The 13,902-nt window shown below is 41.6% G+C and overlaps 1 protein-coding gene across 1 annotated transcript in view; it reads left to right on the forward strand.

The window, feature by feature from the left end:
• Positions 1–13,902, forward strand: part of PREX2 (phosphatidylinositol-3,4,5-trisphosphate dependent Rac exchange factor 2) — a 422,278-nt gene that overhangs the window by 71,670 nt on the left and 336,706 nt on the right. Inside the window, exon 2 of the mRNA XM_073631775.1 lies at positions 13,110–13,181. Coding sequence (XP_073487876.1) covers positions 13,110–13,181 — 72 coding nt within the window. The remainder of the gene's footprint in view (positions 1–13,109; positions 13,182–13,902) is intronic.

Genomic DNA, 13,902 nt, shown 5'->3' on the forward strand with positions numbered 1-13,902 from the left:
TAAACTTATAGGGGTTGATTTATTAAGATTGGAAAGTTCAAAATCTGGTGCAGCTGTGCATAGAAACCAATCAGCTCTCTAGGTATTTTTTTTGTTGTCAAAGCTTAACTGAACAAGCTGAAGTTAGAAGCTGATTGGCTGCCATGCACACTTGCACCAGTTTTTGCACTCTGCAGTTTTAGTAAATCAACCCCATAGTGTTTACAACCAGTACCGGTGAATATGCCATGTGTGAGCAACTACGTGACAATTGGTCTAGACTCTAGAGTATGTGTTTCACTCTTGTTATTTCTTTCTTGTTTTTAGATTTTTTTTAAATGAACTATATCCACTTTTTATTGTAAAGCCATGTTTGTGCTACATCAATGAAATATACAACCTTTTGGTGTGATTTGTGCCTTTAATATGATTTTCCATTAGAGATATATTTAGAATTGCCTCCTGGTCCCCGATTGCTACTGGTAGCACAATGTGAAATGGTAACTGAGAAGGTGCAACATTGCTGAAAGTGACCTACTCAATTGAGACATGTATTGATTTTTCATTTCAGCTTAACATTTATTGACTAAGTCACAGCACAATACTCAATGGGGAAGCTCTTGGCTTATTGCTCTATGTATGGGATTTGCAGAATTCACTGACTGACAAAATCATGTACTGGTGAGGCTGACTTCTGAGAAAAAGTTCAAGTCTTTTCTTGTTGAACTTTTGCAATTGTATTTAAAGAATAACAATGCATATGTATTTGAATAGCTGGGTATGGGTTGAGTTCTGTTTCGTGCAAATAATTTTCAATGAAAAGAATTGAGTTTGGCGCATTAAAAGAACAGCGAGCTCTGTAGCTCTGTATTTCAGATAAGGCCGTACTGATTATGGGAGTATCATACCTCTTGTACACAATAGGAGGTAGCAAAGTTGCACTTGCACCATTTTTTTCCTTTAGTGAATGCTGAAACTTCCCCATTGGAAGTACAGTCAGGACCTCTGCATTAAAGACGCTGCTGTGTATCACTCATGTGGCATGCAAGACATAATGCCCTTTTTTATGCGTAAAGTGGTATTAAACCCAAATGCAAACAATTATTATCCCTTTCATGACTAAGCCTATTTTCGACGTCTGGTGTTTACAAGTTAAAATCCCTATTTTTTGCTAAAAAATTACTTAGAGCCCCCAAACATTATATATATATTTTTAGCAGAGAATCTACAGAATAAAATGGCGATTGTTGCAATATTTCATGTCACACGGTATTTGTGCAGCGGTGTTTTAAACGCAACTTTTTGGGAAAAGGGACACTTTCGTGAACTTTAAAAAAACGAAACAGTAAAGTTAGCCCAATTTTTTTGTATAATGTGAAAGATGATGTTACGCCGAGTAAATAGATACCAAACATGTCACGCGTTATAATTGCACGCACTTGTGGAATAGCGACAAACTACGGTACCTTAAAATCTCCATAGGCGACGCTTTCAATTTTTTTTTTCTTACGGTTACCAGGTTAGAGTTACAGAGAAGATCTAGTGCTAGAATTATTGCTCTTGCTCTGACGATCGTGGCGATACCTCACATGTGTGATTTGAACACTGTTTACATATGCCGGCGCGACTTTCGTATGCGTTTTCTTTGCTGCGTGAGCTTGCGGGGATGGGGGCGCTTTAGAAAAAATGTTTTCCTATTTATTTTATTTATTTTTATATTAATAAATTGTGTTTAAAAAAAAAAATGTTTTTGATCACTTTTATTGCTGTCACAAGGAATGTAAACATCCCTTGTGACAATAATAGGTGGTGACAGGTACTCTTTATTAGACCCCCGATCCCTCCTCCCCTCCTTTGCACTTCAAAGTATTCAGATCGCCGTTTTCGACGATTCTGAATACTGTATATTTTTTTAAAACCGGCGCCATTGGCAGCCGAGTAAACAAGAAGTGACGTCATGACGTTGCTTCCGTGTTTACAATCAGGAGACTGGAACGAAGCCATTTCCGGCCACGTGCCAGTCTGTCCCTAGCCGTCAGAGTTGGCGGATTGTCGATCGGGTCTCCCGGTGGGATGGGAGGCCCATTGAGAGCGGCGGGAGGTGGTGGGAGGGGGGATGTCCCCTCCCGCTCCTCCGGTATAACAGCCGAGCGGCTTTTAGCCGCATTGGTTGTTATCCCTGGAAAGCCGATCGCTGGCTCTAAAAAATGGTATCGGGATGATGCCTGCAGCTTCTGGCATTATCCCGGTATAACCCCTGAAAGCTGAGGCCGCACATCTGCGTACACTCGGTGGGAAGGGGTTATTTTCCAGCTTACCAACTCTTACATGTGCTGGCTGGCTGCCTTCACTTTCTTTTTAGAATTTTTTCCTTTTATTTTCACTCGGTGATCTACCCAGTTAGGCCTTGTTCATACAGGTGTATTACAGATCAGGCTCAAAAAGACTTGCAGCTGTAAATGCTGCTGGAGGTGGTTCTACAAAGTATTGACTCGGGGGGCTGAATACAAATACACGCCATACATTGTTTTAGATATTTATTTGTAAAAAATGTTGAAAACCATTTATTTTTTTTAAATTTTTCTTCCACTTCACAGTTATGTGCCACTTTGTGTTGGTCTGTCATATAAAATCCCAATAAAATACATTAATGTTTTTGGTTGATGGGGTACGAATACTTTTTCAAGGCACCGTATGTCATACAGACACTGCATTCCAATTGACATGAATGGAACATATAACACCTGTGCATCCCTATGCAAACAAACATGGCCATCGCACAGATGTATGCTGTGGTATACGCTTGTGAACGAGGCCTTAGTCTGGCAGATCTGGAAGTTAGAGGGTCGACAAAAGAAAAAATAATTAAAAAATGTCCACACCCAGGGGTTATCTCCTCATTCCAGTTTATTGTAAAAATAGTGAAACAGCAGCACGAAAAATGACTCTAATGCATGTATCTAACCTCCCCACAAGATCCCCCCCTCCATATGTTATATAGCACCCCTCTCTCCTACTTGTGCAGAGACCCACTATACCATATCCAACCCTCTCCTCCCCCTGCAATACATGGGACCACTCAACACCTCCCCTTCAGAGCTGGAACAAAAAACTGTAACCTCCCCCCCCCAACATAAGATGGTACCTCTGATATAGCACTTGTATTCAAAATATCCAGAATGGTTGTTGGGCCAGATAGCTCACAGTATCCTGATAGGAAAGCTCTGCACCTTATATCCGCATTGGGCGGATGCAGTAGCCTACTCTAAAACAGGAAATACCGGAAGACTGTCTGACTGCTAGGTAACCACCTGTGAGAAAGAACACCTCCTGATTGTGTCACAGGACTCAGTCCTGAATCAACTGATAATTGAAAGTCGCAGTCATCCTGTCAGGAAGACCACAACAAGGGATGAAATAAAAAGGTGATTATTGGATGACACAAAAAGTCTCTCTGTGGGATGGAGAGGCACCACTGATCATCCCGCCAAAGACAACCCAAGGCTGAAAGAGTGGGAAACTGTCCCCACATATGGGGTACAAGCAGTCAAAGTCACATGAGAGCATAGATAATTACATCCGATCCGGCCAGTACATAATTGGGTCCCAACGCTCTGGGTACCCCGTGGGAACTGCCGATATGGTCGGTCATGTAATAAAGTGTACTCACTGTCCTTCTTCCTCAATGACAAATTGGTGTGAATGAGTGGTCACGGTCCTCCGATTCTCCAAATCAACACAGCAGCTGGATGAGTAGAGTAAAGTCGGCTGCGGTGTGGGTCATGCAGGTGATTCGGCACAGGTGATGCTCCTCAGTGAATCCCGCAAGCATATCATTCCTGTGTAAACTCCACAATAGGCAATGAACTGAGTCTGAGAAGTGAGCCTTGTGTGCATTGCACAGCAACTAAATGTATCTCCACTCACTCCAGGCGGACAACGACAGTATCGCCAGCCATAAGTCATCCAAAATCAGCAAGTCCTGTGCTGGTTACTTCCTTGGGTTCCTGTCAGATGGTTAGGCATACAGTGCATCAGGGGGTGGGAGGGTTCCATTCCTGTGTCTACATATGTTTCGTTCCTCCCAGGAGTTCATCAAGACAACCAGTTAGAGGGTCGAGACAAACCATTTACCACTGACAGGGGGCTTACAATGATCAGCTTTTATTCATTTATGTAAGACCTTTATCACAAAAGGAACAAAACTATTACTGCAACTGTTTAAAAAGTGACAGCTGGAATCTGGCTTCACTTTTTTTAGTGTATCTAAATTTGCTAGTGCATCTAACACTACCCTTCCCTCAGACTGACAATGCTGCTGCCCATAGGTGTCTCTGTCGTTGCTCCACCAAGAGTGTAGGCACTTTAATACAGGAGGTGTGTTACTGGCCAGCACCAGGTGAAATCAGAGGGAAAAAGCCTAGGGCTGCAAGCTGCCATGTTGACACATGTATGTTCAGGCTGCATCCATAGACCTCATAGTGCTCACTCCATGTCAATAATGGATGTTGCACTTGTATACTGAAAGTAGGCACTTGAAGAGGAAACCAGATAGAGAAGAAGCTGGCATAAAAAAAGCGCTGTGCAAAAGGACTTCAAGGAGCAAAAGCGTATAAGTAAGTATAATAACTTTTTTTTAAAAAAGGTTATCATTAAGTAAGTATTAAATCCTAAGCAAGAAGGTTTTGCCTAGGATTTAGGAATACTTTAACATTCTTTTGCAGCCTTTCTCCCCAGGGTTCTGTGGAGCCCTGGGGCTTCCTCAGTGGTTGCTTCGGGTAGCTTTAGCAATGAGCAGTTTCTGCCTCTCCAATATGTAACCACTGATACCAGTGATTTTTTTAAGCTGTCTATGAGGGGAATTTTCTTCCCATTATCCACCAATCTTAGAAGGCCCTTCTCCACTTACCAGCACTAACCTCCAATCAAGGATGCACCTCCTCTTCTTAACACCAGTGTAAGGGAGCATTTCACTAACCTTCACTCAAAGATGTAACTTCTCCTCCGTCCACAAATATAAGGGAGCAATTCACTAATCTTCATTTAAAGACGTACCTTTTCCACCAACCACCAATGTAAGAGGGTATGTCACCATGCACCAATGTAAGAAGACACGTTTCTACTGACTGTCAAATTAAGAAGGCATTTCTTTATTGAGCACCAAGCGAGGGAATGCTATACATTTTCTTTGTCTGCACGTATCTTCTGGCAATTATTATTTGTTTCATTTCATTATTTTTTCTGAAAATTATTTTGTGGCATAGAGCAGTCCTGGGTGTCAAATGCTAAGTGCGTCACACTACTTATTTTTCATTTATTCCTACATCTACAATATACTGTTAATGCTAATGTACCATGAGATATTAAGTCATTAGAAGGGGTTCCCTGAGACCAGAAATTTATTTTAAAGGTTCCTCCATATTATAAAGTTTGAGAAAGTCTGCTCTATTGTGTCTGTTTTATTTTTTTTTAAGTAAAGGTATTATGCTAACAGGAAGATTTGCAGGACCAGAATGACAATATGGAAATCCTGTCTCAAGTTTCCTCGAAGGACCAATTTACACCAGTATTCAGTGAACTGTCCATGTAATAGTTGTTATGTGCGGATTCCCAAACCAACCCTTGAAAATTTCTCTGGGGTAAGCAGGTTGAGAAAGGCTGATTTAAAGGACATCTGTACCCAGGGGCGGACTGATAACTCATGGGGCCCCTGGGCAATAGGAGATTATGGGGCCCCCAGGCAATCAGAGATTATGGGGCCACACAGTATACACACACACAGTATACAATCACACAGTATACACATACATGTACACACAGTATACACAGACAGATGTAAAAAAAACACAGATTTATACATACTGTCCCTAGTTTTACTGAGGCTGGCAACCCTGATGGGGCCCCCTAGTGGCCCAGGGCCCTCGGGCAGTGCCCGAGTGGCTCAATGGTCAGTCCGCCCCTGTCTGTACCTTTACATCAACATTCAGCTAGTAACCTCTTCTACGCCCACCTAAGCAAAACTGCACTAACCTACCCACTCCCTAGCTACTTAGGCCCCTTTCACACTAGCGGTCCGATCTGACCCTCCATTCTCCATTATGGAGCAGTGGGTATAAACAGACACCTGCTTAAATCCAATCATATCTGCTTCCCTAAAAATAGAGGGATGGGGATCTGTTTCACTTCCGTCTAGCATATCGGATTAGATGGCAGTTGAGTGTAAATGCATAGGAGGTGCGTTTACATCTGACCGCCCATACAGGAGAAAAGGAAGTGTCTGCTCTGCATGAGCGGACACAGACAAGCCATCTGCCTGCTCAGTGGGGATCAGCAGACAGATCCCCTACTGAGTAAGTGGGCTCCTGGCGGAGTCTGCCCCCAGAGAAAGGGGCCTTACTTACCTTAGATCCAGGTCTGCAGCCTCCATAAGTGTTTACAGCCTTTTCTGATAAAGACTGATTACCCAGGGAGTGTCCATTTGTATGAGGCCTTAGGAAGCTTGTTTGTTTTCATTCTAATTCTGAGCTGTTTGGGAAGTCACATCCAACATTAAAAAAAAAAATCCCAGTAGACTGTGTTGATGCGCCACCAAAATGAGTTCAAACCATGGAACAACCCCAGTTTTGACACCTTGTACTGAATATTTACTAAAATGTCTTACATACAGTAAGCATTGAAGGGATTAGAACTCTTGTCATGTTTAAATGTTGTCTCTATCCCTGGTGTGAAGATTCTCCCCCGCTCTCTAATTGTCATGAACATGTAAAGTAGAATATGGGAGTGGCAAATTTCACATTTGTAATTGGAATAGAAAGTGAGGGGTAATCCTTCCGCTGGGACACGCAACATTCTGGTGACAACTGTCTGAAGCTGGTGAAATGCCATTATTTTGTTTCGATCAGTCAGTGGGCTGATGGAGTAATCCGCATCCTGCTGGGACATTGCATTCTGACGGGGACACCTGCTGCTTTCAGAATACAGAGATCAGCGGCTGCAGCTGATTGGATGAACTCCCGATGGAGAAAAATTGTTCAACATGTCCCTTTGATCAAATAATTGACTTCTGTTGAGCGGGGACGGCCACACACTGATTGAAATGTAGCTGATCCCTAGTGAACTGGCCCAAATTCTGGTCAGTGTATGACCAAGCTCTGACCCCATGTGTTGTAATGAATTTTTTTTTTTTTTGTGGAAGTTCTCAGCATACAGCACTGAGGGATGCAGGGAGAGGAGGAAAAGACCTAAAGTGTATATCAGGGAAAATAAAAAATCTCTGAAATCCATGCTCATTTCCCATTAAAATACACACCTGCTTACACTTTCCGTACCCCCTCCCCTTTACAGATCATTTACTATTAGTGTGTAAAATGTAAGATATACTCACCTCACCCCTGTTTTACACCTGCAGCACCTAGGCAAGGATGATGTCTAATTCCTTCCAGTTAGATCCTGAAGAATACAGCCCAGCCTAAATCTTGCAAGATGATGTTTTTGCAATGAGCTGGCTGTCTACTCTTGGGATTTTGACTGCACTGCATTACCCAGGATTCCAGGAACTATCCTGGAAGGATGGTGGCATCACATCCAGCAATGAGGAAAACAGGGCTAAGGTAATTAAGTAAGTGTATTCATGTGTAAGGCAGATTTGTATTTTTTTATTGATGTAAACACGGCGCTAATTTACTGATATTTATATGCCTGTGTGTACAGACCCATTAAAAAGCAATAGGCTGCATTCAGATCAATAAAAATAAATGCCTGAATGCCTAATAATGTTGCATTTTTGGTGCCCCTGTGCAAGAACCCTAAGAGAAGTTCATTGTAACGGTCCTTGCACACAGTACTGATGTATGAACACTGAATCTTCCTGGCAGAAAGTTAGTGCTTAAAAAAATGAGTGTATGGTCCATATAGTGTGTGTGTTTAGCTCCCAGAATGCCAAATAATCAAAAAATTTGATCTACGTTTTTTTTTTTACTTATCTAAATACGATGGCAGTTTACTGACATCGGATAAATCAATGTGATAGCTGTGTGTCAATCTCTCTACGCACAGAACCCAAATAGCCCTAAAACATAACTTTTATTCATACACAGCTAAAATAATGTATCTTGGGAAAAGTGTAAAAATCATTAACCTGCGTTTTTGACTCCTGATCAAGCTCTTTAATGGGTGAAACATGTTGAATTTTGGGGTTATATTATCCGGGGATGCAGGATAAAATTGAAAAAAGTCTGGTGTGGGAAGCACTCATTAGTATGACCAGTTTTTGGACATAAGACGACGTCCAGTGACGAAACGCGTAATGCGGGACTTGGTACACATCAGCGTAATTTCCGGAAACTTCCAGTTTTCTGGTTGTGGTCTGCGGAACGCACGCTGCCCAGACGCAGGAAATTGCCTGTATGCGTATATGAAATCGGGGTAATTGGAACCCCTTCAACTTATGGAAAGTTTGTTACTCTTCGCAAATAAATTTGATTTTATTGGATTCACACTATGAGTTACTGCTTTTATTGATTTCATGTGGATATCCTATTGCGTAAAGTATGCTACGGAGCAGGAGATCATATTGATTTTCGGGACACCAGGATTGGAGACCTATTTGACTACATGCAGGGGTAGGGGCATCTGGTGAGTGCATTTACCTAAGGGGAGCACGGAAAAGTCACCTCACTTATTTTTTGCAAGGAAGTTGCGATAAATCGCATCACTTAGAAATCAACACAAGTCACTTTATGGGAATATGGACATTTGATGTGGATAGATTTTTTTATTATTACATACACATTTTTTTTAGAAGTGGACTCATATTATTTTTTATATATTTATTTAATTAATTCTCACTTCATTTGGTTGTCTATATTTATTATACTGTTTCAAACAGAAAGTACACTAACGGATAATGTTATATATTAAGATTCACGTAGCATCACGGTTGGTAACACATACTTTATTTAAATATTAGTTTTAAGCAGCGCCAATTTCCCTTAGTGCTGGTTCACACTACCGCGACTTGGGATCCGACTTGTCAGACCTCAAGACGCCCCAAGTCGCTTGACATCTGAAAGTCCATGTAAGTGAATGAGAGCCGTCTATATGTACGCTACTGAAGTCGCTCCGACTTCAGAAAAGGTCCCTGTACTACTTCAAGGCGACTTGTAGGCGACTTGTACCCATTGATTTCAATGGAAGTCGCCTACAAGTCGGATCGTGGTCTATAGTGAAGCGACTTCACAGGAAGAGAAGATGTTTTTTTCAAGCAAACCCCTCCCTCCCCCAGAGCGGATTGTAGTTTGATTGGCCACTGGAAAGTCGCCTGTCTTGGAGGCGACTTGAAGTCGCCTTGTAAGTCGCCCCAAGTCACGCTGAAGTCGCGCTGAAGTCGCGCTGAAGTCGCGCTGAAGTCGCCTTGCTAAGTCGCGCTGTAAGTCGTGTTGCCCCTGTGTGAACCAGCGCTTAGTTTAATTATTATAAATAATGTTTCTCTTCATGGAAAACCCAAGTTGAATACTCCTACCAGATTTTTTACCCCCTGCATCCACCTGCAGATTCATTATTTTAACATTTTTACCAACATACGTTATTTTAGCTGTGTATGAATAAAAGTTATGTTTTAGGGCTTAGTGGGTTCTGTGCGTAGTGAGATTGACGGACAGCTCTTGCATTGATTTATCAGTTGTGAGTCCCACACAGTAGCCTGTAATTAATTTGGTTCTGTATAGTCAGGCAAATGTATTGGTTTATAGTTTACTGATATCCATGCGTCCATTAAAAGCAATGGGCTGCATTCAGATCAGAAAAAAGCTAAAACGCCTGAATGCCTAATAACGCAGTGTTTGTGGTACCTGTGTGCAAGAGCTCTTAGAGTTTAGATACACTTTAAGGGCTAATTTACAGCAGCTGGTGTGTGGTGCATCTGGTGGGATTGTTGAAGTGCCAATGCGCCAAACTCAGCGAATCACACCATTTTTTTTTATTAATTTGACTTTATTGAAATGTCACATTAAATTCAATTGGTCACTATGTGGTGCAAGGTGGTGGATTGCCTCATACTGCACTGCGGTGAAAAAAAGTATGGCCTCCTGTACTTTTTTCACCACACCCTGCCCGCACACCACTGAAACACAGTGATGTGAACCAGGCACACGGGAGACAAGGCATTTTGCCTTATCTTGCATTGGGACTGTGCTTGAATAGCTTCCCAGTACAGTCCCATTGCAGTTAATGTGAATGGACCCTTATAGCAGGAAATGGCAATGGGCCAAAAGCTTCCACTGTGCCATGGAAAAAAAACAAAAGAAATTCCCAATCTTACGGAAAGTCATTTTTCTTGTTGTTGTTGCTGTTTTTACGGTGCCAGGATTACTTTAACTATGAGCGCTGTGGCGGCCTTTTCTAAGCACTGGTGAATAGTAAAGATACTATTGCCCACATCGCCTCCTAATTAAAATGTAAATGTTACACTTCCTATAACACATCGATTTATTTAGGTTTGTAACAGGAAATGTTTCCAAATGAAAATCACATGCTGGGGCTTATATCAGCTTCCCTGGGAAATAAATGCTTCACTATTTTAATATGTGTGAACTTAATCCAGCAGATTTCCCACACAGTTAATATTTCAGATAAATCCTAATTTTCTGTAATTCTAAGCAGAAGGAACAGAAACTAGTTTGACTTTATGTGCACATACATGAGATAATGCATCCCGGGTGTAATGTACAGTATATGATAATACCAGTTACTGTGTATTTCTGCTTCCATACAATCCCGGGGGCGATACAGAGAGACTTGACAGAGGTTCAAACGTATGACATGAATCTATAAATCCTTTCAGTCAGGGATTCCTTGCCATGTACACTTTGAATGTGTGATATGTGTGTTTTCATTGCTTGTTGTATTACACTGGCACATAAAAAGAACATATTTCCCCCATTCAGATTTGCCAACCTCCCGCATCTTTTTTTACTGACAAAACATGGGAAATTTACTGGCGGAGCACATTTTTTTACTGGCAACCTGAGAAATTACTGAACTCCTATTGAAAACTAACACAGTAAATATTTGAGCAGTATAAACATGATATGGAAATACTGACAATACCTACAACAAAGTAATTTGTTTAATTTACACTTAAAAAGTCAACACAGTATGAATTTATCAGCCCCTGATATTTACTGGCAGTTGTAAAAAAAAATCACTGATTTTTACAAACTGTCAGTAAATTTACTGGCTGTGGCAACCCTGCCCCCAATTTGCCATAGTCTCTTACATATACTTTCTGAAATCTAGTGTTAAATTTAAACAGTGTTTTGTGGGCTATGTTGCCTTCTTAGAAATATGCAGGCCTGATTTTTAAAGTGAAATGAAGGTAAAGGTTCACATTGCTCTGCTCAGCTCAGGCTGGCATAGTGGCATATTCACACCTTTCCTTGCTCCAGCCACACTGCTTTGAGCCACCAGGACTGGGGAAAGTAAGGCCTGTGTAAGCTTTTATTTGCCCTGCATGAGCAATGGAAAAGGTCTCATTAAAGTGGTTGTAAAGTAAGGGAGGACCCCACACTGTTTATTTTTTCATACTTTTTAATTGTCAGTATTTTTTTACAATCAGCTGTGAGCGGGGAAGCCTGCTGACAGCTGACGAGTCATCGGTTGTTAAGGATGCGCCGGCCTGCTTCCCCTGACTCCAGGCCGTTTTTTGACAAATACCGCAAGTGATATCGCCAGCAAAACCCTGGTGGTAATTGTTGCATGCTTTTTAATGCTCTGGTCTGTTTGTGAATTTGGCTTAAAATGGAGTTCCACCCAAAATTGGAATCTCTGCTTATCTGCTTCCTCCCCCCCTCCGGTGCCACATTTGGTACCTTTCAGGGGAGGAAGGGGGGAACGGGTACCTGTTTTTGACAGGTACCCTTCCCCACTGTTGTGGCTTAGTCCCTCAGAAGTTTGGCCCCCCTCCTACTTACTCCCCTGCCGGGCCAGTTAGAAAGTGCAGCACCCTTTGCGCATGTGCAATTGGGAACCGGCTGTGAAGCCGAAAGGTTTCACTGCTGGTTTCCCTTACGACAAATGGGCGGCGGCAGCACCCGACAGCTGACCCAAAAACCATCTGGGGTGCCGACATTGTGGGCTCCTTGTACAGGTACGTGTCCATATAAAGACTTTTAATTTTTTTTTCCCTAGGCGGAACACCGATTTTAAGAGCTTTTTATGCGGTATTAACTGGCACTTTTTCCGGTAAATGCTGCATAATCGTTATTTTTTTTTTCGTAAATTGAACTTAGTTTACCGCATGCAATAATTTATGCAAATCGGTAATATGATACCCTTATCGCATGTGGTAAACCTTAGTGAATTGATCCCAAAGTTACATTGCTTGGATCAATGTAAGTATGTATGGGCCATACCTGTGGGATCACTTGAAAGATGGAAATCACCATAGTAAGCACTGCTACTACAGTGATCTCCACTAGCTTGCAATGACAAAGGCTGCTCTGCTGCATTTTGAACAGGAGGACACTTCCTTGGCACAGGCGCCTTTCAGGGAACACTTTTAATTTTCTCAATAATGCAAAGGGTTCTCTGAATGATTAAGATGAAGAGGCAGGGCCTTGACATTGCCATCTCCACATCATCCAATCAGGGAACACTTTTGTTTTAACTTGTTACTGGTTTTAGAGGTATCCAACTTCATCACTCAGAAATCTTGCTGACCCATACCTTTACACAGCAAAGCCAGCCATAAACTGTTCGAATTTGCATGGTGGGTGGCCCCCTCCCGCCCAAAATCCTTTGATTAAAAAATCAAAAGAACAACAGCTGTATCCAATCATGGATTCTGACAGCCGTCTGTGGCAGTTATCAAAATATAATAGCCAAGCTGGGGAATTGTTAGCAAATGTTAGACTACATGTAAAGGCAAAACTTTCTTTTTTAAAGGCTGTATTTACCGTATATAATTGCTTGATTTAGCTGTTTTATTTTATGAAATGAGCATAGCTTAACTATTGCATTGTTTTATCTTACTTTGATTGATGGTAATGATATTGGGTACGTCTGATATATTTCTGATCCTCTCTAGCCATATTAAATGACACATCTTCACATTGCTCTTTTTTCTTTCATAGGCATTTTTTCACCGAATGATGCAAAATGCAGCTGACAAACTCGATAAAAATGTCACAGAGGAAACTGTAAAGGTTAGTTTTGAAATGCTTGATGTTTTTGTTGTATTTTTAGAATAGGAAGTTGTATTTTGTCTTCTACAAATGGCATATTAGGGAAAAACATAAAAGAGCCCTAACCTGGTTAGTTAGACTGTAGCTTTTTTCAAATATCACCAAGCAGGGCATGTTTAAAGTGGTAGTAAACTCCTCTTTTGAACTTGTACCTACAGGTAAGCCTATAGTAAGGCTTACCTTTAGGTACTGTGAATACAGTGGATGCAGCCGGGGATATCATCAGTGCATGCGCTGTGAAGGGACTGCATACCCGTGCCCTCCTCTCAGAACTCTATGCTGTAAACCATGACTCCCATATGCATGCGTGGAAGTTACATCATCGCGGTGATGCATACTAGTGCATTATGCCATTGCCTTGCAGGGGATTTTTTTCTTTAAAGGCTGCAGTTTACTACTACTTTAAAAGCAGAATTGGTAAGTGGTTGATCAATTTGTGTAGAGCTAAGGGGCCTGGGGGTGGAAGAAACTGTTTCTGATTGTGGCTATCCAGGTGACTCATTTACAGTATCTCACAAAAGTGAGTACACCCCTCACATTTTTGTAAATATTTTATTATATCTTTTCATGTGACAACACTGAAGAAATGACACTTTGCTACAATGTAAAGTAGTGAGTGTACAGCTTGTATAACAGTGTAAATTTGCTGCCCCCCTCAAAATACCTCAACACACAGCCAATA

This window comes from Aquarana catesbeiana, linkage group LG05 (genome assembly GCF_042186555.1).
Source record: "Aquarana catesbeiana isolate 2022-GZ linkage group LG05, ASM4218655v1, whole genome shotgun sequence".
In the NCBI taxonomy this organism is placed as follows: domain Eukaryota; kingdom Metazoa; phylum Chordata; class Amphibia; order Anura; family Ranidae; genus Aquarana; species Aquarana catesbeiana.